The 26,972-nt window shown below is 38.7% G+C and overlaps 2 protein-coding genes across 4 annotated transcripts in view; both read right to left on the bottom strand.

Annotated features, from left to right (window-relative positions):
- LOC149570583 (uncharacterized) overlaps positions 1–26,972 on the bottom strand; it is a 194,387-nt gene that overhangs the window by 123,888 nt on the left and 43,527 nt on the right. The gene's annotated exons all lie outside the window — the stretch shown is intronic.
- On the bottom strand, positions 10,883–13,840 carry LOC149570586 (uncharacterized). 2 transcript variants are annotated; one of them, XM_089817925.1, is made up of 3 exons: positions 13,544–13,840; positions 13,024–13,422; positions 10,883–12,897 (listed from the first exon to the last, which is right to left on the bottom strand). In XM_089817925.1, exons 2-3 carry the CDS (start codon positions 13,060–13,062, stop codon positions 12,511–12,513), a joined length of 426 nt encoding a protein of 141 aa, XP_089674051.1. In that variant the 5' UTR covers positions 13,063–13,422; positions 13,544–13,840; the 3' UTR covers positions 10,883–12,510. The 2 variants fall into 2 exon arrangements, 1 of the variants encoding a protein (XP_089674051.1); XR_016361809.1 differs by having other exon boundaries at positions 12,389–12,897; positions 13,544–13,834.

Raw genomic sequence — 26,972 nt, forward strand, 5'->3', positions numbered from 1 at the left:
AATTTTTCTAACAGAGCCCTAGCATATTTGGACTAAAAGATTAATATACCAAAAGACTGTTGACAAACCTCAACACCTAGACAATAATGCATGAGCCCAAGGTCAATCATATCAAAAGACTGGCATAAATTACATTTGATTTCCTAAATCAAAGATGTCGAATTGCCAGTGATGATCAAATCATCCACATAAATAACCAAAAGGATGATGTCACTATATGTACTCTTGATCTACAAATTTGAGTATGACGAACTCCTCTAAAAGCCTTGATCATTGAGGCACTTATCAATTTTCATGTACCATGTCCTAAGGGCCTACTTTAAGCCATAGAGAGCTTTCACTAATCTAAGAACCAAATGTTCTTTACCAGCAACCTTGAAACCAAGAGGTTGCACCATGTAGACCTCTTCTTGTAGGTCACCATTCAAGAAAACACTCTTGGCATCCATCTGATGGACCTTCCAACCAAACTGTATTGTTATGGCTAGGACTAATCTGATTGTGCTCATCTTTGCAGCAAGACCAAAGGTCTCCTCATAATAAATGACCTGACGCTAAGAAAAGCCCTTTGAAACTAAACAAGTTTTGCACTTATCAAAAGTACCATCTAATTTGTATTTGATTTTGTAAACCCATTTGTAGCCAATGGGTTTCTTCCCTGATGGAAAATCAGAAAATACCCAAGTGTTATTCTTCAACAAGCTCTAGTGTTCAAATGTCATGGCATGTTCCCACTTTGGAATTCCTTTAGACTCGAAATATGTTTGAGGTTCAAACAAACTATGAATGTTGGTCACAAGAGCAAAATTAACTGACTCTGTAAGTTTGCTCTTTTTCCGAGCAGTTCTCCTATCAATTAGCTCATCATCTCGAAGATCAGCAAGTGTTTAGCCCACCACTTATACGCCGGAGAGGAGAATGACCAACATTAGTATCACGAGATGCTCAATGATCAAGTTCCTCATCAAAAGAATCTAGATCAAACTCAGGTGAAGTATCTACAAATCTAGGTGATCCTACAGAAGAAGCTAGAGGTATCTGTACAGGGATCACTGGTATAACTGGAGCTTCAGGAGCTACTGGAGCTTTCCATCAAGTGGACCTAATGGAAGCCTAACTCCCTAATCATGGGCCTTCGTAGGTTGGTCTGTTGGATCACGAACAGGAAGAACAAGCATGAATGGTCCTCGTTGCTCATCAAAGACTACATCACAACTGTACAGGAGACAAGCTGTCTTAGTGTGAAGACTATTCTATCTAGCAAGCATGAGTTTCTGACTCTTGGCATCCAAAACTTGGTGCGTTGCGCATCAGGGATCCAAACAAAAGCAAGAGCCAAAAACCTCCAGGGGACTGATTCTGGTCTTGCGACCTGACCAGGCCTCTTCCAGAGTCTTACCTTTGACTGCCAATGTGAGTGACTATTTCAAAAGATAAATTACAATGTTAACTGCTTCCACCCAAAACTTCTTCGGAACATGCCTGCTTTCAAGCATGGATCGAGGAATCTCGATGATTGTTTTGTTCTGACATTCAACTAGACTATTTTTTTGTGGTGTATAGAGTGTGGTTAACTAGCATTTGATGTCATTAGTATCCAAGAAGCTAGAGAATTCATTAGAACAAATCCCCCCCCACATTGTCTGATCTAAGCGTAATAATAAATTTCCCAAACTCTTTTTCAACTAAATGTTTAAACTTCTAAAATATAGTAAATGCATATGATTTCTTTTTAAGAAAATATACCCACATTTTCCTACCGAAATCATCAACAAACAACATAAAATACATGTTACAGGAGTGGCCAAAGGGCCGCAAATATCAACATAAACAAGCTGAAGTACCTGAGAAGCTCGCCATGAATCGCCACTGGTGAAAGGTGTGCGATGTTGCTTCCCAACCTGGCATGCATCACAAACTTCAAGCTGTTGAGTCTGAATCTTTGGCAAACCAAGGACAAGCTCTTCCTGAGCAAGCTGAGAGAGATAATGCACATTTAAGTGCCCATACCACCAATGTCAAAGTGTGCTGACAGAAGACCACTAAGTAGCCATAGCTAAGTCCCAAGAATTACCAAAATCAGTAAGTCAAAAAAATCATGATCCTCAAGACCCACTATAACAATAGACTGAGTTACCCTATTAGTGATGGTATACTGATGTAAAGTGAAGGTGACATCCAACTATGGAGAGCCTCACAACAACTGACTAACTGAGAGTAGATTTAGTTCCATCCCTGGAACGTAGTACACATCGAAGAAAATGAGATTCCTCCCAACAAACTGAATCGGAATGTTGCTACCAATGGTATACTCTTCTCCACCACCAAAAATAACAGAATCTGAATAAGGTTGATAGTCAATGAACCAATCTCTGCGGTGGGTGAAATGACAAGAGACACCTGAATCAATGTACCAAGTAGACGACTTCACATGATCTACAAGCCTTTTAGCCAAGAAGGCGTAAAAGGCAGATTTTGTCTGCTTAGTGTGCTCTGCACTATTCGCTTTGGGCTACAAACCTGATTGCTTAGATTGGGCAGCTAAGCATTTCCGACATTCAACCTTCATGTGACCATACTTATGGCAATAGTTGCATTGAATGTTCTTTTTCTTGGAACCTTCTGAAGCTGGAGCAGAGGACTTCTGCTAAGAAGACTGTAGAGACTTGTCTTTATCCTTCTGAAAGGATTTAGCAGCAAAGGCTTGCTCTATGGAGATGGAACCAGAACTGCTACCTAACTATTGTTTCCACCGATCTTGCAAAAGCATGTTTACTGCATACGGTAAATGGAGATTTATTGCATTCACAGACTAGAATAGAACATAATGGATTGGTATTCTTCTATCATAACATCCTTCCAAGTTGTATGTTTAATAGCATCTGAAACATTGGTTGGTTCTGATTTAGATAAATCACTCATGTTTGCTGCATAGCTAGAAAATCTTTTGGGTCTATTGCTTTCTTTAATAGTAGAACTTCTTATTATTATTCGCATATGCCAAGATATTACATTATGCTCGATGATCTGATGATTAGATCCTTTACAATGACCCAAGAGGGTGTATAAATACTTTCCGAAGAACCTTCCAGAAGGAGTCTGTCGGCCACATACAACATGTCGCTACATAAGAAGAACCTTTCCAAAGGGACCCGTCGGCTACATAACAAGAACCTGCCCGAAAGGACCCGTCGACTAATACACAATTTCTACCGACAACATCATCCCCCCAAAAAGAAAAGTCGTCTCCTGACGACTATAGAACAAAACTCAAACAACTAACTACAACAAGATAGATCTACCACATCACTTTCACATTCGTTTTGTGCCTGCACCAAACTGGTCACCAACCCACATTGCATCTGTAGCCACAATATTGTCTCCTTAGTCAAGCTAACGTTGATAGCCACCTATGCTACTTTCTCTACTTCCAACTCTGGGTACCCTGACTCAAGTGTCGCTGCACTGCCTTCAACTGGATGATCAGCTCCTCCCGAGCTCTCTATGCATCCACTAAGACAGCCTCAAATCCAACACCCACTCCAAGTGCCTCTGGTACACAGACACTCCATGCCTGCAGCAGCTCCAGGTCTCATCAACTGGTTACACTTCCCACAACTGATATTCCCACCGACTAGAGGTCTAGGGGGCAACGCCCCCAACGGGGTCAAGGGGCAGTGCCCCTCACCGCCAAGACCAAATCAGCACTCCGAAACCCACACAAAATTGCATGGAACACACTATTTTTGTCATTTTCTTCCGATTCCACACTCTTTCTAGCAACTTCTTATGTCTACCCTTCCCTTTGGCATCATACATTACTTATTTCGAACTGTTTCAATTTGTCGTCATTTTTTTTTTTCTTTAATTTTTTTTGGAAAACTTCCTACCACCCTCTATTACATTACAACCTTAACCTTGTATGCCAATTCCTTATGCAATAACCTGTAACGTCATTCAAAATCTAAATGCAATAACATGCAAAAGCCGTACATCCAAACCTGTAGAATCCATACGCCATAAAAACCCGTGCAGCATTTTATGCAAAACTCAAACCCCACAAGGCAAAATTCGTACAGCAACAATATTTCAAGCATATAATGAAATCCGCACACCAAATTTTGGAAGGCAGAAATCCGCACACCAAATTTTGGAAGTCTCTTCCTCATGCCAAGCCCTGAGAATATTAAAACAGAACTTTAATCTTTCAATTTCGTACTCCAAGTCTTTCAGTCTTCAAAAATCTGTACACATTCCCTTCTGCAAAATCCGTACGCCACTGGAAGCTTTAAATTTGCAAATTCATATTGAAGCACACAGGAAACTTATCCATTGAAATCCATACTGTAGCAATATCCTTCCTCATCCTTCAAAATCCATACGTCTCCAATCATATAATGAAAACCTATTAAACTTCAATCGAAATCCGTACGCCACACGGCAGTCAGATGTTACCCAAAATCCGTACAGTACTTGCATTCTATACAATCCGCATAGTACATATATAGGAATCCGTACTGTTGAACCCACAGAAAAATCTGTACGACAATTATGGGATAAATATGTACGGTGGCACCTTGAGAAACTGTACAGTGGCATCCATACGGCAGCCTCCTTAAAAAACTATACAATGCACTAAAAATCCGTACATGGGGAGCTGGTAAAAGCCATATAGACCTGAGGAGTCCGTACGGTGGCTTTTTTCTTTTTCTTTTTCTTTTTCTTTTTTTCCTTTTGAACATTACTATTACTTCTTCACAGTTCGGGGTGGCGAAGGCGTGCGATAAATTTTTAACTTGCACCCGTTGACCGTGTCCGAAACTTCCTATCCATCAAGCATCCAAAACTTGATCGCTCCATTGTCACCTACCTCCCGGATCTGATAGGGCCCGACCCACTTAACCTTGAACTTGCCTGGCTTGATCTCATTCCGGCCGTCGTACTTCAATACCCACTATCTAGGTTGAAACCTGTTCAGTTTCAAGTGCTTATCGTGCCACGCCTTCCGCCTGTTTTGTGTTACCTCGGTCACCCACTGTGCTAATAATCGCTTCTCTTCCAGCCTGTTCAATTTGTACAGACGCTCCCTTAAACTTTCCATGTCGCCCAACTTGTTTTCCAATGCTATCCTTAGGCTTGGAATCATAAATTCTGCTGGTACTACGGCCTCCTGTTCGAACGTCAGTTGAAACAACATGTGCCCCGTTGTGACTTTATACACCGTGCGGTAAGCCCAAAGGGCGGAGGGCAATTTTTCCTCCCAGTCCTCGCCTTCGACCGCGCAGGATTTGTATATAATCGACACCAGGACTTTATTGGTCGCCTCGGCCTATCCGTTTGCTCTTGGGTAGTACGAGCTTGATAACGAATGATAAATTTTGAACTCTGTGGTGAGCAAGTGGATAACAAGATTTACAAAATGTCCTCCTCTATCACTTGTTAACTGCAATGGGATCTCGTACCTAGTAATAATTTGTTCATAAATAAACTTTGTTGTGCTTACCACTGAGTTGTCTGGTAGTGCGCGCCCCCCACCCATTTGGTCAAATACTCCGTCGCGACAACGATGTAACGGCAGCTTCTGGTTCTGCTCGTCTTTAGAGGTCCAATGAAGTCCAAACCCCACCATTCAAAAAGCTCCTCAGCATGAGAGGGATTCAGAGGCATGAAGTCTCTCTTCAAAGGTTTCCCGGCTCGCTGCCATGTATCGCATGCAATGACCCATTCCCTGGCGTCGTTGTGTACCGTTGGCCACCATAGTCCTGCAAGAAGTATCTTCCGTGCAGTTGTGTCCAACCCTATGTGTCCTCCTGTCGGTCCTTCATGCGCTTCCTTTAGTACCCGTGGGATTTCTTCCTCCAGGACACAACGCCTTAAGATCTGATCGAGTCCCATTTTATACAACAGTCCATTAATCAGCTGAAATGTTCTGCTCCGTATCACCCACTTTCGTCTTTCATGCGGTGGCATGTTACTTGGAAATTGTCCCATGGACAAGTACTCACCGATGCTTGTGTACCACTTTGGTAGTGCAGCAATCTGAAACAACTGCGCATCCGAAAAGTCACCATTCACACCGTCTGCCGGTTCCCCTGTTTTGATACATGACAAATGATCCAAGCTTACGTGTTTCTTCCCTAGCCGTACGATGATCTTGATGGTAAACTCCTGCAACAGGAGTAGCCATCGGCTGATCCTTCCTTGAATGACAGGTTTGTTGATCATATACAGTAGAGCCTGATGGTCAACATAGAAGACGAACAGTGTCGCCAACAAGTAATGACGAAATTTTTGTACTGCGTAGACCATCCCCAAAGCTTCCCGTTCGGTCGTACTGTAATTTTGTGCGGCTTTTGATAGTAGTCGACTGGCAAAGTAGATCGGGTGATCCAGCCCGTGGGTACTTGTTTGCGCCAAGGTTGCTCCAATTGCATAATTGGACGCGTCGACATGTACATGAAATTCTTTGCTCCAATCGAGATATGCTAGGATGGGTACCGTAGCCATCCGCACTTTGAGCCCTTCAAATGCTTCATCTTGATCCTTTTCCCATCAGAATGATTCTCCCTTGCACGTTAACCTGTCTAGCGGGTATGCTACCTTGGCAAAAATTTTGATGGAGCGTCTGTAATAAACTATATGTCCAAGGAAAGATTTTACCTCCGTTACATTGGTAGACGGCTGCATCTCCAATATCACTCTCACCTTATCCAGATCTGTCTTCAACCCCTCCTTACAGACTGTGTCCGAGCAACCTTCCCTGGGGAACCATAAACCTGCACTTCTTCGGGTTCAGGGCCAGGCACGTGCGTCGACATCTCTCCATACATTCACCCAATGCTGCCAGATGTTTGTCCTCCGCACTGAACACCGACCAATCATCCAAAAATGCCTTGAAGTTTCCGATGGACATCTTATCAAAGATGTGCAATATGATTCACTGGAATGTCGCAAGCGCATTGCACAGATTGCACAGCATTCGATTATAGGCATACACCCCATCTTCTACGACAAAAGTCGTCTTCAGCTTATCCTCCTCTGCGATTGAAATTTGATTGTATCCAGAAAAACCATCCATAAATGAGTAGATCTCGTGTCCCGCTACCTCCTCAAGGATGTTGTCAATGAACGAGATTGGGAACGGATCCTTGATGGTGACTGCATTCAGGCATCTGAAATCAACGCATATCCAGATCTGAGTGGTATCCTTCTTCAGTGAGATCCCTATCGGTGACACCCATTCGCTAGTTTGCACTTTGAAGATAATGCCAGCTTCCAACATCCGGTGGATTTCCTCTATAACCCGTGCCGCATAGTTCTTGTTCATCCTGTAGGGTCGCTTCCGTATAGGTACTGCGCCTTCGATCAACAGGATGCAGTGCACACACAATTCTGGGGGTACTCCTTTCAGGTCCTTGTATGTCCACGCAAACACATCGTTGTACTCCAAAAATATCCTAAATGTTGCAGCCTTCAGTACTGGGTCCCAGTTATCTCCCACCAGTATGTTTCGTGGTTCGGCTTCATCATATTTGATGGGTTCCCCTTCAGTGAACTTATGTGTGGGTGTCACATCCAGTGGCACATCTCCTTCCTTCATCTTGGTGAATTCCTTTGGAAATTCATCAGTACTATGTCCCCCTATCGTCAGTACATTGCAGCTCTGAAACATTTCATAGTCTTCTATCTGCCAATGGTAAAGACCATTTACTAAATCGAGATAGTCATCTCCTTCCAATCGTAGGACTCCCTCCTGATCGAGTTCCATACTCTGCCTCCTCTCATCCTCTTCTCCTTCGGAATCCGACGATAAAGCTTCTTCTCAAACCATCTAAATGTGTAGATCGATGACATACTTTCGGCCTTTGCTTTCAAGTGATAAAGTATTTTTCTTCCAATCGTGTTTTTCCTTGGCTTGTATCAACCACCCTCGACCCAGAATAGCATCGTATCCTTTCCGCCTCAGGGGAATCACGATGAAGTCCAACAGGAATGGTTGTGTTCCAATTGTTACTGGTTGCGCTGTGAGTATTCCCAATGGCTTGATTCCATCGGCTGTTAACAACTAGAAGGTAGGTGGCCACAATGTTGGTTGTCCTAACTTTTTCCAAGTATCCTCTGGCAGCACATTGACACCAGACCCTCCGTCCACGATCGTGTCTGTTAACACAGTCCCGAGAATGCCCATTTCGACAACCGCCGGATAGCGTTCGGATGAAAGAGCTAACAGCATTGGGTCTTCTGCCCTTGCGCCCCCTTGTTTCTCCCTTTCTTGCTCTACTGGTTGCTTAGCAATCGGGACTATATTCTTGAGTGCCATACAAAGTTGAGGCATAGTGAGCAGCAGATCATTTATCCTGACGAGTACCTCGGCTTGCAATATTTTCCCTACAATGTTCTGTTCTGCACAGTTTCGTACAGAGGTACCAAGCGTGTCCCTCAGGTGTGTCGTTTCTACCTGCGTTGCTCTCTGGATCTCTGCGCGGGCTTCCTCCAGTTTCTTCTTTTTCTCCGTCAGATCAAGGTAGAGCTTCGCCTGCTTCCAAGTGATTGCCAGGACTTCTTCCTCGTCCATCCCGATAGTAATCAAGTTTACTCCGGACTTCGGGCACTTAGCATCGTCATGATCGCCAGGTCCACACCATCAGCATAGCAACTTCGGTGTGTTCGCCATTATGCACTCTCGGACGAAGTGATCCCACAAATTGCATGCACGGCATTGGACTATCGGCCGGCCATTCGCATCATACTGGATTCAACTCCTCCTGCCATTATTGTTGTTGCCACTATTGTTGTTGTTGTTGCTGCTGTTGTTTTGACCGCACCGATTATTTCTATATCCTCCCGACGTGGCACCCTTCATACTGTTGTTCCCGCTCCCTCCGGACGTGGACACTTCCTGAATCAAGAACATTTGCTGCAGTGTTCTTATTTTCAGATTAAAAGGGCATTCCTTTACCGAGTGTCCCATAATCTGGCAGATCTCACAAAATTGCTCTTTCGGACAGAATCCCTTCGTATGGCCTTCCTTCTTGCACTTCGTGCACCATAGCTCATTGCTCTTAGCCTCCTTGTTCATGTTCTTGAACTCCATCATCCGAATCATGTCTTTCTGGAGGGCACGAACCTTCTTGCTGCTGCCCTCATCATCACTGCTATCTTCTCCTGAAGATGCGTCGTCATCTGAATCGAACGAGCTACTCTTCTTCTTCTTTGTCTTCTGCTCACTTTCGAGGTTCAATGCTCTGTTATAGGCTTCCGTGTATGACAACGGTGGCACAATTTTCATTTTCTTCCACAGGTTTGGGCGTAGGCCTTCCACGAACCACCTTTTTTGAAGTTCGTCCACCGGCTTATTTTCCATTTTGTTTATCAAATCTTTTAATTTCCTGGCGTAGACACGGACAGTTTCGTTTTTCCCTTGCTTAGTATTGAAGATCTCTACTACAATTTCATTATCGTCACGCAACGGTTGAAATTCGGCCAAAAACTCCTTTTTAATGTTATTCCAACTGTCCAGCTTCTGCGGATCTGTACTAGTAAACCAATCAATTGCCACGCCCCGTAGGGTGGCCGGAAATTGTCTCATCCAGTCGTCTTCATTAGTTATCCCATTTGCCCTCCAGATCGTTTCACATGTTTTGCAATGTTGAATGGGATCGGCCGTACCATCACCATCGAACTTCGACAATTTCTCTTTTGGTCCTACCATCACTAAATGTGGGTTTTGTTGTGTACCTGCGTTGTTTTGCACTCCCACGCTGTTCTGAATACCCCCGCTATTTTGTATCACTTGCGTTGTTCTGCACACCTGCGCTGTTTCCAACACCCGCACTGTTTCCGACACCTGCGCTGTTTTGAGAAGAAAGCTTTTCGTCAACTGAAGCTGTCTATTCCGAAATTATATCTCGAATGAAAAGTTCACTCCACGCTCGTGCTCCCTTGGCACTCCGAGCCGTGCGAGTCAATCCCCTTCCTTCTGGATTCTCTTCCCTTGGCGTATACAAGTTCAGAAACTCCTCCCTTACTTCTTCCACCAAATCGAGCTGCTGTCGAGTCTCTTCCAACAATTTTTCAGTGCTTCTGTGGCCGTCGGCAACTTGCTGAAATCTCCGTCTGTGTTTAGTCTTCAGAACTTAGGGCTCTTTTGAATGCTAAATCTTTTTCAAATATCACATCCCTACCAAGTTCAATGTTTTTCTGACCAAGTATGTAGACTCTATATTCTTTAGATGTTTCACTATACCCGACAAAAATACCTTTCCTCCCCGAGGGTTCTAACTTAGTTCTCTTTTCTTTTGGAACATGTATGTATACAAGGCACCCAAATATCCTAAGATGACTTATATTTGGTTTAACCTTAGAAAAGACTTCTTCGGGAGTTTTATCTCTAAGGTAAAAGTGAGGACTTTTGTTTTGAATATAGACAGCAGTACACGAGGCTTCTACCCAAAGTTGATACTCTAAATTTTGATCAAGTATCATAGCTCTTGTTGCTTCTATAATTGTTCTATTCTTCCTTTCTACTATCTCATTTTGTTCTGGGTTGTAAGGAACAGTATACTCCCTTTTAATTCCTGCTTCTTTACAAAAATCTTTGAACTTATGAAGTGTATTCCCCTCCATTGTCAAACCTAAAAGTTTAAAGTTTGTATCTTGATACATTTTCAGTTATGGATTTGAATCTCTTAAGGATTTCTTTTAATTCTTTACATTTTAAGAAGTAAATCCACGTTTTCCTAGAGAAATCATCTATAAAAAGTATATAGTACTAGAATCCTCCAAAGGAAGGAACAAACATAGGTCCCCATAAATCTAAGTGGACTAATTCTATAACATTGTTAGTTTTTCTAGTGCTATCTTGAAATAGATTTTTGGTGTTCTTACCTAAAGCGCATCCTTTGCATATGCTCGAATTGTCTTTATTCAACTTCGGTAAACCATGAACCATTTTTTCCATAGTAGATAAGGTTTTGAAATTTAGACGTCCTAACCTTCTGTGCCATATTTTGTTTACATTAGTAGCTTCACGAAATAAGGCTTGAATAGTTTGACTACGTTCTGTATTTAACTCATACAGGTATCCCTTTCTTTGACCAATTAACTTTGATTTCTTAAATGAAGAGTTCTTAGAGCAAGTCATTACTTACCATCCATGAATGCAACTTTGTGTCCATCATCTTCAAGTGTTGTAACAGAGATTAGATTCCTCTTGATTCTTGGTACATGGAGTACTCCTTTGAGATGAAGAGAAATGCTAGACTTTAGTTTCAAGGTGCAGTTCCTAATTCCTTTGACAGGATAAGTGGAATTATCACCTATGGTAACTTTGTCATAAACTGCTTCTAATAATGAGTCTAGTACTTCTTTGTATCTTGTAATGTGTCGAGATGATCCACTATCAATTACCCAGGCTTTGCTTGATAATTCACTTGAAAGTGTTGAATACAATACACGTTTCTCAGGATCATAGTTTTCATCTTTCTCAGTAACGTTTGTACAGTTTACTTGTTGTTTTGAATTTTCAGGGCAATTAAATCTAGTGTCCAAATTTTTCACATTTGAAGCATTTTATTTTGGATAGATTTTTCTTAGATTTGTCATTTTTTTGATTACCCGTTTTCTTCTTGAAATGCTTCTTCTTACCTTTATAGGAATTTGTGTTGAGAACATAAAGTTCTTCATTTTCAATTTTCAATTTTCCTCCTTTCTTGAGTTGCCTAGATTCTTCTTGAAGGCAATCTCCTTTAGGTCTATTGAAGTCTAGAATATTGTCTCTAGCACTTGCTCCTTGTGAGAATATTTTCCATGAATCTGGTGATCCATCTATTGCCATTAATGTTAATTCTTCATCATCAATTATGTACCCAATGCTTGTAAGTTCATCTCTTAGACTAGCCACCCTTAGGAAGTATGAATTCATAGATTCTCCCTTCCTTATTTTTATATGATTTAGTTGCCTTTTTAGTCACAGGGTTCTAGTTTTATTATTAACCTCATATGCATTGATTAATGCACTCATCATTTTGAATGTTGTATGATGTTTCGTTCTAAGTTGTCGATTCCGGTTTGGGGACGGGTTCAGGTTCAGGGTTCGGTTCATGGGTTCGGACAATTTTTTTTTTTTCCCCATTTGAGTTCGTGGGTGGGTTTGTGAGTATATATATATATGCAAAAAAAAAAAAAACTCACATAGTTGTAAAAGTAAAACTAAGTCATTCCATAGTATGAATATATCAATGTTACTTGATTATTGATCAATGCCAAATGTCAAAGATAAACATTAAATACTCACTCATTAATCTATGCTAATGTTGTAAATAAAATCATAAATTGAATTACTAAAATGCAAAATGGAATTTTAAAACATAGACTACTTCATCAAATTGATAGATAATAAATTATGACTTAATAAAGTTTGAAACTGTGAAACATAGTGATAAATAATAAATGACTCAATGAGTCAATGACAAATGTTTAAACATAGTTTCTCAAAGATGCAAATGCCCTTCAAGGGTCAAATGGGTCATCAAAATATGAGGGATCAATGGCTTCATCCTCCTCTATATCATTGACATTTTTCACATCATTGGAATCCAAACCGGTTCCACTAGCCCCAAATGCAGCCACATCCTCCTCCTCGTACTCCTCAACATCTAGCAAGGCAATTCTAGATATATCTTGGACAGTCATATCCAAGTCAGAAGTCTCAGAGAGTACATCCCACAACTTCTCTGGTCCCTTCTTATATCTTGGATCCTTGCGTGATAGGAGGCGCCAATTGTTGTGAATAAATACCAAGTCCTCTGCTTTCTTCGAACCCAATCGGTTACACTTCACTGAGTGGATAAAGGAGTATGTACTCCAATTCCGCTCAGCAGCAGAAGAGCTCGCAACCTAGAGAGACAACCAACAAATTTTTAAAAATTAGCTAAGTAATTTTACAATACAATAGGAATTTAAGAGTGCTAATTCGACAAGCTAAGTGGCCATAAGAAAAGGAAAAAAAACTTAAATACATACTTGTGACAAGATCTTAATGGCAAGAGGTTGGAGGTACATGTAACTTTCCCCATGTAAGTAACACTATCCAATGGCATCCAATCTACTTTGGTCATTGATTGCATCAGGTTCTGCATTTTTGCTTGAGACAAGATCAACAAACTCTGTCCTAACATTTGATGCCACATCAAGATCACTAAAGAGCCTGTTAAGTGACCTCTTATACCCAGCAACAACTTCAGGATCTCTATATGGTGCCACTCTACCAGGAATAGCAAGTATCTCACTGCTATAATATCTAAGAGAAAGTGCATATGCTAGGAGGTGTAAAGGTGTAGTCATCTTATTCCAACGATGTAGAACAATTTTCTCCACCTTAGTGTACAAGGTATCAGGATCCTGCTCTCTCCTCTGAATGACCTAGGATGTCAAATGATGTACATGTAAATTATCTTGATGTAGTGTTAATAACTTAATTAAAATCAAAATCAAAATCTCTCAATAAACAATGATAAAGTATTGTATAAAAATTTAAACTTACTGATTTCATTATTTCTAGCATGGAGTCCATGGCATCATATATGTTTCCCAAACAAGGCTCATCCGTGTCGGCATACCGAAGCATAGACATGATGGGCTCGGTGAGTTCTAATGCATATTCCACCCTATTCCAAAAATCATCACTCAAGATCAAATCCTTTACAATTTTAGCCTTTTTTGTATCAGCTTGCTTCCATCCACCCCATTTGTTGCTGATAACCATTTGACCCAATGCCTCTTTCACCCTCACAAGTCGTCTCAGGACAATTGTGTGTGAAGCAAACCTTGTTTCAGCAACCTATTACCATGTTAATTCAAATTGTAAGTTAATATGATATGTTGATAACACAAAAATTTAAGAATATGTATTAAAGTTTGTAAAGTATGACACAAAAATTAAAATGATAAATGAAGCTAAATAAAGTTTAAAATTTACCTTCAATAATTCCAAGCAGAAAAAATTTCTGAAAATTGCTTGTGACATATGGTGGTTTGTCACAAACATTTGGATCTGCTCACCCTCCTCATACACATTTTTCATCCATTCAATTTGGCTGCCCATTGTTTTCATCACCAAGTTCAAGGTGTGGACAGTGCATGGTGTCCAAAAGATATGCTCATATCGTGCTTCTACCAAAGCACCTACAACCTTACAAACTTTAGCATTGTCCGTTATTACTTGGACAACATTGTCAGCTCCCACGAACTCTATGGATTCAATGAGAAGTTGGGCAATAAAATTTGCATCCTTTACTTGCCCTTCACAATCAACCGCCTTCAAAAACATTGCCCCCTTGGGGCAAACAGAAATCACATTTATTAATGGATGGTTTTTGCAATCTTTCCATTCATCAGAGACAATGCTCACCCCCGTTTGGATCCAAGAATCTCTTATTGGTTTGAGGAGGTCTTCTACATTCTTTCTCTCCTTATGCAATATGGTGGTTCTCAACTTTTCATATCCAGGGGATTGGTAACCATGAGGTGCATCATTTATTGCTTTCACCATCTCTCTCCAATAAGAGGATCTCACTAGATTGAATGAAACACCATTTGTAATGAGGCAACGCCCAATCTTTATGTTAGCAATTTCTCTCTTGTCATTTTCAAATGCCGTATCTAATGGGCCTCTCTTGCGGGATGCGGGTGTTTCTATTTCATCTTCATCCATAGATGGGGTAGGTAGGAAGGGATATGGTTTACTAATTGTTTGAGAGGGTGGTGTTGGTGGTTTTTGCTTTGACTTATCTTTTTTTGCCTTTGACACTAACCTATCAGCCTCTTCTTGTTCTTTTTAACATGCTTGCTATTTGAGGAGCCGGCAACCCTTTTTTACCTCTCTCTGGGGGCCCCTCACACATGGAAATCCTTTGACCTAGTGGACCTATCAAATGATGTTTAACCCAAAATAGGAGCTTCTTTATTGGTTTTGGCAAATATTGCATTTCCATATATACCCCCCCCCCCCCCCCCCCCCCCCACCAACACATTGCTCAATTCTTGTTGTATACTTCCACAAAGGAGAGCCTTTATCAATTTTAAATCTTTGGGATCCCACCCCACCCACTGAACCCTGACTATTCATTCTTGGATTCTTGCAATCTATAAAAACAAATTTTAAAAAAATATTACAGAACTTATACAAAACTTGATAAAAATTTAGAACAATAAATATAAAAAAACTAAAAACAAACTATAAAAGAAGCAAAAGGAAGGATCAAATGCATACCTGGAACACTCAGCACTGATTAGTTGAAGGATTTGAGACTCCACAAACAATCTCTACAACCTTGCAAAATGGCCACACCAAAATGAAAGAGCAAAATGACAAAGCAAATTGTAATGTCCCCTTTTAGCGTTCATAGCATGATGTTGTCGTTAGCCTATTTCCCCACGGTCCCGTAGGCTAACCAGGACATTAAAGGGACTAAGAGGCCATTTGGCCTAAATAGTTTCAGTTACAGGTCTTTCTGAGAGGTTTTGAGGCAACTTTGGGCATACTTACTATTTATAGTAAGTCATCTTGGACATGGTCAGACATCCAGTGGCAGCGGTATGTCGATGGTAATTGTTTAAAATCAACAAGAAGACTCGTTTATCATTGATAAGATTTGTTATGCATTGATAAAGCTATTTTATAAAGTTAAATTTAAATATTTAACTTTATTAATGCATAGACTATAGTTTGTAGGAAATATTTAAATTAAAAGAATCCCCTTTATTTTATAACACATTGGAGACATAAGTTACATAAAGGGAGTTATGTTTTATCCCACATTGAGAAAATGAATGATTGAGCTCTTGTGAGAACACTATAAAAGAAATGGAATAGCTTCTTTTTAGTATGCTTGGATGAAAATTAACGTTATGTTGCTGGATATCTGATTATCGGGCTTGGAGGACGAAATCCCTCTTTGCTAGCATTCTCTTCGCTGTTGAAAGACACAGTTAGGAGGATTAACAGTGTGTCCAAACACACTGGGTTTCATTTAGTGTTTTGCTACAGTACGGATGAATAGTGTTTTGCTACAGTGCGCATGAATAGTGGTTGCTACAGTGCGCATGAATAGTGAATTTGCTACAGTACATGAACAGTATTTGCAACAAGTTTATTGTTTATTCTTGCTGATTTGGGGGTTTGGAAGGCTGCCAACAACATCTGCGAAAATACTACAGCAACTAACTCCAGGTTTCTTCTGTCAAATTTTTATACTTTTGCATTGTAGTTGTTGAATACGAGACCGATATTTGTCGCAGCATGTTAAACAATTGTATGAGCACATTTACATGGCAAAAATCAATATTTGATTAGCAAATAAGAAGTTTCAGATTTTCCTATATATTGTAATATGTGTGCCAAGTGTTTGACAAAAATGCTATATTGAGTAATTAAGCAAATTAATTGATATCATAAAGTAGCTTGCAAGTTTCTTTATTTGGGAAAAATAGGGGAGGATACTACACAAAGGAGAGATTAGATGAATGAAATGCATCTAATAGGCCTTACTTTAGGTTTTGGCAAAAAAAAAAAATTTTAAAAACATATTTTTAATGCTTTTTTGGGCCACTTTTTGGCCCCACCTGCCGCAAGTCCACCCGGATTCCACGGACCCGGGAGGACCCGCAAGCCAAAATGCGGACCCTGCCCGGACCCGTCATGGACCCGGGCTCGAATCCGGACCCGGACCCGAGCTCCAGGGTCCGAATCCGGCAACTTAGGATTCGTTAGCATAGGTACTATTTCATTTTTAACTCCATCTAATATGATTCTCATGGCTTTCCTATTTCCTTCAATCCATGTAGTTTTATTAAGTCAATATTAGGTTGCTTGGATTCTTTATCAACGAACTGTGATACATCATTATCATCAAGAGCCATCATTATTCTGAATTTCCATGCAATAAAATGGTCTTTACCATCAAATCTATCTTCGAGTCTGATTGTACTAGCCAATGTAGTCATTGTAGGAATGATGTTAGATATTTATCTTTAAATCTAATTTACTAATTTGCAGAGCCAAGGTTCGTCTACCAAAGCTTTGATACCATGTAAAGTTTCTGAAAATTCTGCTATGAATCAAACTGAGATAATACCTTCCTAGACTTGCTAAAAATGGTCTTAAATATATCAGACCTATATATGAAGTGCTATTTGAAGTATAATAATTATTCTGCAATTGTTTTATTCTTGTTGCAAATCGTATAAGGCTATAGATGCTAAAGGAGCAGACTTGTATCTTTTGTGTGTCCTTTATCCACATTTACACCTTTTATAAATACAACAACCAAGGGGCATGTCCTTGAAAAGACATGTGCCTCTCTAAGTCGGCCTTTATTGCATTCCAAGAAATCGGCGGCTATTCAATGATGACAATTGGTTAGTAACTAAACTAACTTAGTTTATTAATTTAGTCATTAACAATACTGCCTCAAGGAGACACCAATTATAAAAGGAAATAACAACTATAAAGGCATGTTTGACCTAAGGGATTTCATGCATAAACTGATCTATTCTATCTGGAAGTTCAGATCAGTATATTATCAGAGTTACATGATATAAAATTAACACGTTGAGCAGTTGGGAGACAGTTGTAACTAAACCTCAATGTTCCAAACCTGAGCACTGTGTAGTTCAATATAATCTGGGTCAAATTAACCTCAGAGAGGGATACATCTTCTAGCTTGGAAAATTCAAAGCCTTCATGATATATTTAAACCATTTGTTCTTAATACTAGGAGTTACAGTCATATTCCAAATGGAAGGAAGTAGATGCTAGAACATACAACAAGACAATGTAATAGAATAATAAATACTCTAAAATTTGGAATAGGCAATTTGATGTGTTATTTATTGCTGAGAGCAAAGAATTTATTTCTGCAAATACTTTGGACTGATGAGTAATTGAGGTTTGAAAAGATCTAATGGTCCCTTCAGATATAGAGGTTGATGACTAACAGAGTTATAGGTTGATATCTTTCATGCATTATTGTCTCTTATTGGACATGATAGTGACTGAAAGATCTATAAAATGGAGTAAGTGGGAATTTTATATAGTGGGGCGGGGGAAGGGAATAATAACCAAGTTCCATTTCCATTACTTGACAAATGCTTATATGAAGACGTTTTCCTAATTTTTTGCATATGGACCTTCATTGGAGCAACTTGTATCAAGGATGTTGATGTGTAGATAGGTATTTATTATCCTTGAGTATTACATTTATCTACTCATTGTAGTCTCTCTCTTATCTGTATACGTACTATAAAGAGCTATTTACCTTGATCTTTTCCTTTGTCTTTGGGGATGTTCTTGCAAGAAAAGATGATTGGTACATTAGGCATTCTAACAAATATTGTGAAGTACTCAATCTTATGACAATAGCTCCAAAGAAGTTTTGATCTAGGATTCATTAGTCACTGCCAATAACATTAGGCCCATGTAAACAAAGATGGTTTGTTGAGGGATTAAAGTCTTCCCTCAAGAAAAAAATGAGAATAGTATCGGTGATGTCGTACGCAAACGCCTGTGACAAAGCAATGACCCTTGAAAGTGCAGACAAAATTCCAAAGAAGAAGAGGAGTAAGTCCTTGTAAGAAAGTGATGAATTATCTGAAGAGAGCAGCAACAATGATGAGTCAAACAAGAAGGTGCAAGCTCTTCAAAAAGATATGGAATTGATGATGAAGGAATTTAAAGTAATTAAGGGGAGCACAAGACAAAGTGAAGGAGAATTGTAGTGGATGGAGTGTAAGAAGAATGAGCACACGAAGGGTTCATGCCCAAGAAAATTCTTTTGCGACATCTGCCAAGTTATGTGTGATTCCACTAAGGAATGCATGTATAACATGAAGATAAGGAGCCACAAGTGTTTTTTACACAAGAGCAACCGTCTACCTTTAGAGCAGAAAACACAACACAACAAACGAACAATAATGCATCATCCTGCGAGTTCTAGAATAATCACAAGAGAGGAAACAATGACAACAACAATAGGAGTCAGATACAATATGATTCGAAGGGACAGCCCATGATTCAATGTTGGGTGTGTAGCCAGTGGGGCCACTTCGCTCAAGACTGTCAAAACAACGACGTGCCACAAAAGTTGGTCAATGGTGCAACCTGGAGATCTGGGGAATGCTAACTCTTTGAAACCAAGCGTTAAATGACATCTATGCCACACATGCCCATGGAGTTAAAGCAAATGGATTTTGAGCCCACTCGAAAGCTTGACACGCTATTGGAATTAGCCAGGGAGCCCATTCAAGAGACACCTATGACAAAGAAGGGTCTCTTACAAGAGTCTAGAGGGTCAGGAGAGGGTGACTTTGAGCAGTACTTGTACGAGATGATCGCAAGAGCGAGGCAGATGAGAGCCTTTACTCAGTGACAAACCCAGGAGGGGATGATACAAGAGTTAGAGAGGCTATTGGCATTCATGAGAGTAGAATGCGTTGAAGAATTCAAGGCATGTTATGAGCCTACCACGGAGTCACTTGACATGTTGGAGGATTGGGCGCTCATGAAGAAGCCAAGAGAGACTCGAATGGGTGAGTTGCTCAGGGAGATTGAGCAGGCCTTTAGGGAAGGCTATTTCTCTTAGCGACGACCAAAGCATGTCTCAACCATATGTGAGGCAACGAGGATGGAGTAAGCCATTGAGTTATAGATGATGAAGGGAGAACTAGCTCTAGAGAGGGAGGCATGGGCCGCAGAGAGGGAAGCCATACAAACAGAGAGGGCGATTTTGTCGACTCAGTTAGAAGAGGCCAGGGAAGATAACGCAATGTTGGAATCCCGTGTGGAAACATCTATGGCCCAGCTCAATGCCAAGGAGAAGCAATTGTTACGAGGTGGCGATGATGGTGAAGAAGACAATGGAGAAGAAGAGGGTGGCTATTACATCCCAATTTTTCACCTAATTTGAAATATAACCGTTGAGGTTCACATGAAGTTAGTTGACAATTAAATTTGTTATAATCCTATGAAATAGTAAGATGGTAAGTTGTTATAATTTCAAGTGAAGATAACAAGCTAGTTGATCATTTGTCATGAATTCATGGAATTGAGAAGATGGTTAATCGTTATGATTAATTATGATTAAATAATTTATTATGTTAATATAATTTAACTGCAGAGAACTTCCTTGCAGGAAACACATTGAAGGGGTGGAAGCATTGTCAGAAAAGAATTAGGCAGGAGCATCACCATCACTGGGCAAATGGGTTAAGGACCTAGCGACTTGAAACAGGATACATCTGTGGGACCCGCATGCACTATTTAAATAAATAAATTGAGAAAATAATTGGGTTAAAATATAAAACATACCTCAAAGGATTTAATATGATCTTTCACCTTATTATTATGGTCGATATATATATATATATATGAAATAGCACCATTATATTACAATAATTTAATAAAGTGATGTCACCCTATTAATATATTTACATGTACATTTATAAATATAAGATTATAATAATATTTGAAATATAATAACATTTGAATTATAATATTTGAATTACAATCTTCCAACTCTATTCTTTTCATTTTAATATTCTTGCTTTTAACCAATTAACACTTGGCATGACAAATCAATTTAATATTTGGCGATTCGAATTGTCTTATAATCTTCCAACTTTATCTTCCAACCATTTAAATTTTCTTTGCTTTAAAACATTTGGAAATCGAATGGTTTATAATCTTGAAACGATGGAAGTCAAAGAGTCTTTTTAAGACCTTTTTAAATCTTGAGTCGAAGGGGAGATTAAGACGCAAGAGAGAACTCTCATATCCAACTTTCTACTATTTCATGGCGCCCGATTTATATGTTTCAGGCATCTGAGTTTTATATCTTTACAAGGTGTCTGAGATTTAGTATTCCTTGATGGACGGTTCTTCCATTTTTTATCGCCAACTCTTGGTTCTATTGGTTTTAATCTGAATTGAGAGAGGAAGCCATTGTTTAAGTCTTTCCACATACTCGACTTCCTGTCTGCAGCGCTTTATATCCTTGCAAATCGATACTTCCGCCTTTAGCACATCGAAATTCCTAATTTTTATTTGTGGCGATTTCATGCAATATTGTTTGTAAAGCTTTGTTCAAGCAATCTGTCATACCGGTATACTTGCTGAGGATAAGCATTGAAGAAAGTAGAGGGAGCTGATCAGATTCAAATTCTTACAAAGAATACATTTCAGGTCATGGATTTTCCTTCCAAAGTTTTCAAATGCAATTCTATAGCAACCGGCTAGGAACAGTAACTTCCTTCTTATGTCTATATTCATGTTTATTAACTTGATGAATAAACCCTGAGATTTATAAAGAACCTTCTTATTTTTCAATATCATTTAAATGATTTCCATAACAGCCGGATAGGCTCACAAGACTCTTTCCTTGCTAGATTTATATCAAAGATACAATATGAGTTTTGCTGCATATTTCATGTCCTTTGTTATCAAACCCCTTCTTTAGACTTTTATAATAAATTCGATACAACCCTTATGGAAGTGTTTTTCCAAATGTATTAAAGTCTGGAATGATATATATTCCACATAGTTTTAAGAACATGATCCTTCTAGTCACAGTTGTGTTAAGCACACTAGGCAGCGAAACTATGCATAGAGCGGATTACAGCAAGTTCCAATATTTATCATGATGATATCTTGTTGAATTTACAGATTTACCTTCTTTAATTTAACCTTGTTCATGGCAAGTAACAGCCAAGTAACCATAGTATGGAATCATAAATGAATTGTGCCAATGGTTATTAGAATTAAACAATCAATACTGTAATCTTTTAAAAAAATATATAATCTTTCAAATCACAGATTGTGATAAGCTGGAACATATGTTAATTTATGAAACAGTTGAGAACCAACAAAAAGAACCGGTTCTTCTGAGAATTCCAAACACATGGGACTCGCCTGGTTGTGTAGCCATGGAAAAGGGTGAAGAGGTGAGATGGAGTCTGTGATGACTTAAAAAATAAAAGTCAGATATGATACATTAAATCTAGAATAATATTGTTTAATAACTCATGCATAATCCTATAGTTTATAATTTTCTATTGTCAAGTCGAGAGGTGCATCTAGATACCAGATTGCTTAGCTAATGACAAGATGACCCCTATCTATTCTGGATAGGGAGGGCCTTTCTCGTTTGAGATTGTGTGGGGATAAAATTATGGTCCGAGGTTGAGTGGTTAAGCCCCTAACAATGTTTCACCTCTCCCCGAGATGTCGGACGTGCGTCAGACAGAGATAAGCTATGCATTCAGTTGTTTATCGGAAACTAGTATTTTTATAATGTATGTGCAAGACTAAGGTAAGATTAATTGAGTTATTTTACATTTAGTTGCAAGAGATAGTTTTATCTGGTGGATTGTTATCTTTCATTTATATGAATAATAAATATGAGCATATCTTCTAATTATATGTTATTGCCACAATTAGGCAATCGAAAGGAAAGGAATGACACAATAGTATTCGAAGCTCTAATTGATTCCATGGTATCCGAAGCCCTAATTTGATACAATGGTATCTAATGCCCTAAATGATCCAATGGAAATAGAAGCCCTAAGTGATATAATGGTATCCGAAGCCCTAAATGATTTAATGGTAATCGATGCCCTAATTGATATAGTGGTTTGTGATGCCCTAATGTTATGCAGTGGTATTTAATAGTAATCGTCATTTGATTTTGATACAGCAGTATTGAATGATAGTCGTTATATGATTTTGTTATAGTGGTATTTGTGGACTAATCTGGGTGATTGCAGAAGCATTCTTACAATGATTTATCGGTTCAAATTCCATGGTATGTGGATTTCAATTTCTATAGTAAATTCATTTGATGGTGTTTTAATTCCTTAGTTAAGGAAATTTTGTTTAACTGATTTTAACTGTCAATCTCTTTCATATGAACGAAACTGATTTAACTGTCTTCCTATGAAAATGAAGTGATAACCGTTTTTCTATGAGTATGTTAGTTGTTAATTAAGACCCAGAAAAACTAGATGTTACAGTGGCCGATAGGAACTTACAGATTCAGACATAGCAGGTGAATGAGTTACAAGCTCGCTTATCACCAGCTCCACCACCTTCATCCACCGCTACGACATCAGGGACGCACTCTCAGCCTCCCTCATCTTCATCCTCATTTTATTTTTCTTGTACAATGTATGGGTTGTATATTTCATATCATTCCATTTTGTTTGTACATCATCAGGAGACAACTTGCTTTTTGGGGGGTGATGTTGTCGGCAAAATCATGTGTTGTCTAATTGTTGTTAATGTTAATCATGTTGTTGGTAGTTAGCATGACTAAGGGATAGGTAGTTGTGGTTGTGACAGTTCACATGGCACCCCCTCGGAGACTCTGTGCACTCCCTCAGATGGAAGAGGGCATGATTGGCATCAGTATTATATTCATCTGTCATTCTAGTTGTTGGCGTGAATTGTGATTGATATTAACAATCAATCACAATGGTTCTCTGATATTGTCTTGCATTTACTATCTCTGTTATAACATTCATACAGTAGCATGCATTTAACTACATACCGCAGGTAGTAAACACTTCTTTCCTAAGATGAGCCAAAATAAGATCACTCACCTGAAAATGAACTGTCTCCACTTCTTAACGTCATACTGTTTGCATCTCTGATTGCTTTCTTCAACAAACACTAATTGTTGGTTCGCCCAACTACCTACCCCTCAACAAGCACCAATTACCAAACAACATATGTTAGATTGTGTAGGAGACACTCTACCTGTATCAGCAAAAAATCAATTCATCCGTTGATTCTTATTGCCACAATCTCTCTAGTTTAGTTATGTGTTTCTATATTGATTATCAATCTGAATTATTTGATGTTTGAAACTCTTCGTAGCCTAGCGATAGTCGCTCACCGGAAGTGCAACTTGTCCTTCGTACTAGATCCTGGTGCTGTGATGGTGTGATCTAGCAATCATGAAAACAGCTTTGATGATTCCTAATTCTTACATGGCAACCATGACACCAAATCACAACACTTAATGGATACTTCTACTATTGGTTGATTTCAGTAGCACACTAGGCTCATTTTCGTAGCTACAAAGAATTCGATCAAAATTGCCTCTTTAGGTTTGTAATATGCAGCCCTTTCTGATCTGATTTATTTTATTTCTTGGAGTGTGTTTGAATACTTAACAGTGTATGCTTCAAAAATAGTTTTGATGCCAAACAAGTACAACAAAATAAAGTAGCATGCAGCAGTACAAACAAATCAGAAATTTACTTAAATACGGAATACAAGTGGCTGAAAATTTCCTGATTTAAATACTGACTTGAAAATGCAATATTTACCCACAATATTAAATAACAAATATTCTATTCGCTTTTTGGGGGTCACATAACAGAAATCAACATACCCATTTGCCAGAATAGAGAAAAAAGGTCTGCAGCAGTATAAACCAGGAAGAATGGTCTTCAAACCCTAGGTATGTCACTAATCACCACCAAAGTGCAACGGCTGAGCGAAGACAGCCCTTCCAGCCTCTAAACACCCAAATACAGAGCTAAAACAACCTCCAAAACCTCAATGTGCAATGTAGACCACTGAAAACTTAAGTAAATTACTTTCAGTGAACTCCAATGTGACTACTACGATGAACCCCCTCCAAATCCTCCGGATTGTATCTCTCAACAAGGAGAATGTCGCCAGTGAGGGATTTTATCCTCACAAACCAGCAAGAAAAAGAAATTTGCATCAACAATAACAATATTCAACATGCCCAAATGACAGCCCCATCCTCCTTTTATAACTTTTTAACCACTTCTTTGAAAAAGGACCTTTTTTCTTTTCTGGTATTTTTCTGTGTGTTTTTTGTCACTTCTATTCCAGGAATGCTCTTGCGCTATTTATTTTTGGACTTTTCCCACTATCTTTTCAATAAATTTTCACTATTTTTTTGGGAATGTTTTTTTTGCTTTTATTCAATAAGGATCACTTCTCTTTTTAATCTCGCAATGTAGCATCAAATAATAAAGGCCTGTCCATTAAAATAAATTACCCTCAACTTAATGTTTGGCCTCTATATCCCTTCATTAAATATCTAAATTAAAATTACGATAAAGATAAATATTTAATTTACCTCTATAAATTAATAACGTCATTATTTAATAACTCCAAACTATGTCAAATCTCATGATAAATATTAAAAACCAACTCCACCAACATTACAAAAAATAGCAACTAACTTTATCGATGCTCATCATTGACTTCTAAAAAAAGTGTCCAAAAAGGCTGCAGAAAAGGGAGCTGCGCTCCTTATACCCATATCAACAAGAAACTACTGTCAACATCTCAACATCTCTAAGACTCCATGAACCCACCAATTAGCCTATGAGAATCTCACAGATAAGCTAAGGATCTCTTCATGCCATATTGGCTTAGGAAGTAGGCATTACAAGGTTCATATCAAAAGACTTCACTTACTCTACTCAATGATTAGAGTTGACTTTTTTTGTGAATCCCTCCGCACAGCCAACAGTCTATTAGGAGCGATCATTCAGAAAACATGATCCAGATCCATCACATATATATATATATACACGTATGTATGTATGTATATGTATATGTATATGTATATATATATACATACATAGTATTTAATATATACTATATATACATATATATATATGTATATATATGTATATATATATTAAATACTATGTATGTATATATATATACATATACATATACATACATACATACGTGCGTGTATATATATATATATAATGTCTTGCAGTCATTAATTAGTTCAAGTTCAATTGGCTCAAATAAGATGTGTAAATCAGTCTCTATTATTGATTAGTTCACATTCATCATCAATGTTTCAATCATTGATCTAGAACATTCACCAAAGTCTTCAAGGTGAAGCGTTATACTCGCTTTGGACAAATTAGTCTCCAAAGGAAACTTTATGAGTTTGGCCAATCGTAGGAAGGCCAAAGTAATACCTAATATCACTAAAAAGTAAAATGTGTTGAACTTCCTCGTAGCTCGCAAGCTAATTGATCAAAAATAAATGAATACAAAGTCTGTCCCAATTTTCTTGCACAAACTCTCCTTTTATACACCCTTCAAAGCACCTTTCCCTCTATAAAATTTCAATTCCGATTGGGAAGGAAAACATAAAGTGGCCTCAAAATAATAAAATTTAATTTCACTAGGCCCTTTATTAGTTTATTAATTTAATTCCGTCGTCCAAAGAAAGGGGGCATTACAAATCACAAAAGGATCTCCCTCACCTTACCATAGACAAATAATAAAGCGGAGTTGACTTGGGCCTTGGGTTTGCTCCCCTATGGTCTCGAGTTCGACACCAAAGCCCGGACTCACCTAATGCACCTAGCTTGCAGGCAGCTTGGCACATCCTCAAAGGATTTGTCTTGCTCCAACTCACCCCTTCATGACCCCAACTTGGCAGCAAGTCCAAGGTAAGGTGGGTTGGGTGCTGGGCTGGGCTGGGTCGCAGGGATACCTCTAGCACAACTACATCAATATATATATATATATATATATATATATATATATATATATATATATACAGACAAACAAACATACATATATCTATACACACACACACATATACATACATACATACACACACACATATATATTCAAGTTCCCAAAGAAAATGATATGGAAGGTCTCTAACTGTCTCAAATTCACAAGTCTGGTTATTTTCAGCCCAAAAAAGGCTAAAAATTGTTTCATAGTTCAGTACAAGTAAATCAATACCTATGTTATATAGTTCCATTTTTTTGTTGGTAATTACAATTAGATAATGTGAATGTATTTTCTCAAATGCAAAGTTGAGGCATATGAAAAATCAATTATTTTAAATATATATATATATTCAGATTCCCAAAGAAAATGATATGGAAGG

This window comes from Cupressus sempervirens, chromosome 3 (genome assembly GCF_028749045.1).
Source record: "Cupressus sempervirens isolate cs-2001-9-10 chromosome 3, ASM2874904v1, whole genome shotgun sequence".
In the NCBI taxonomy this organism is placed as follows: Eukaryota; Viridiplantae; Streptophyta; class Pinopsida; order Cupressales; family Cupressaceae; genus Cupressus; species Cupressus sempervirens.

What these genes read in the sequence shown, in the direction of transcription:
- LOC149570586 (XM_089817925.1), bottom strand. Translation starts at nt 13,062, where the DNA reads ATGTACCTCCAACCTCTTGCCATTAAGATCTTGTCACAA. An exon ending in CCATTAAGATCTTGTCACAA is followed by an intron (nt 12,898 to 13,023) that starts GTATGTATTTAA and finishes TTGTCTCTCTAG; the next exon opens with GTTGCGAGCTCTTCTGCTGC.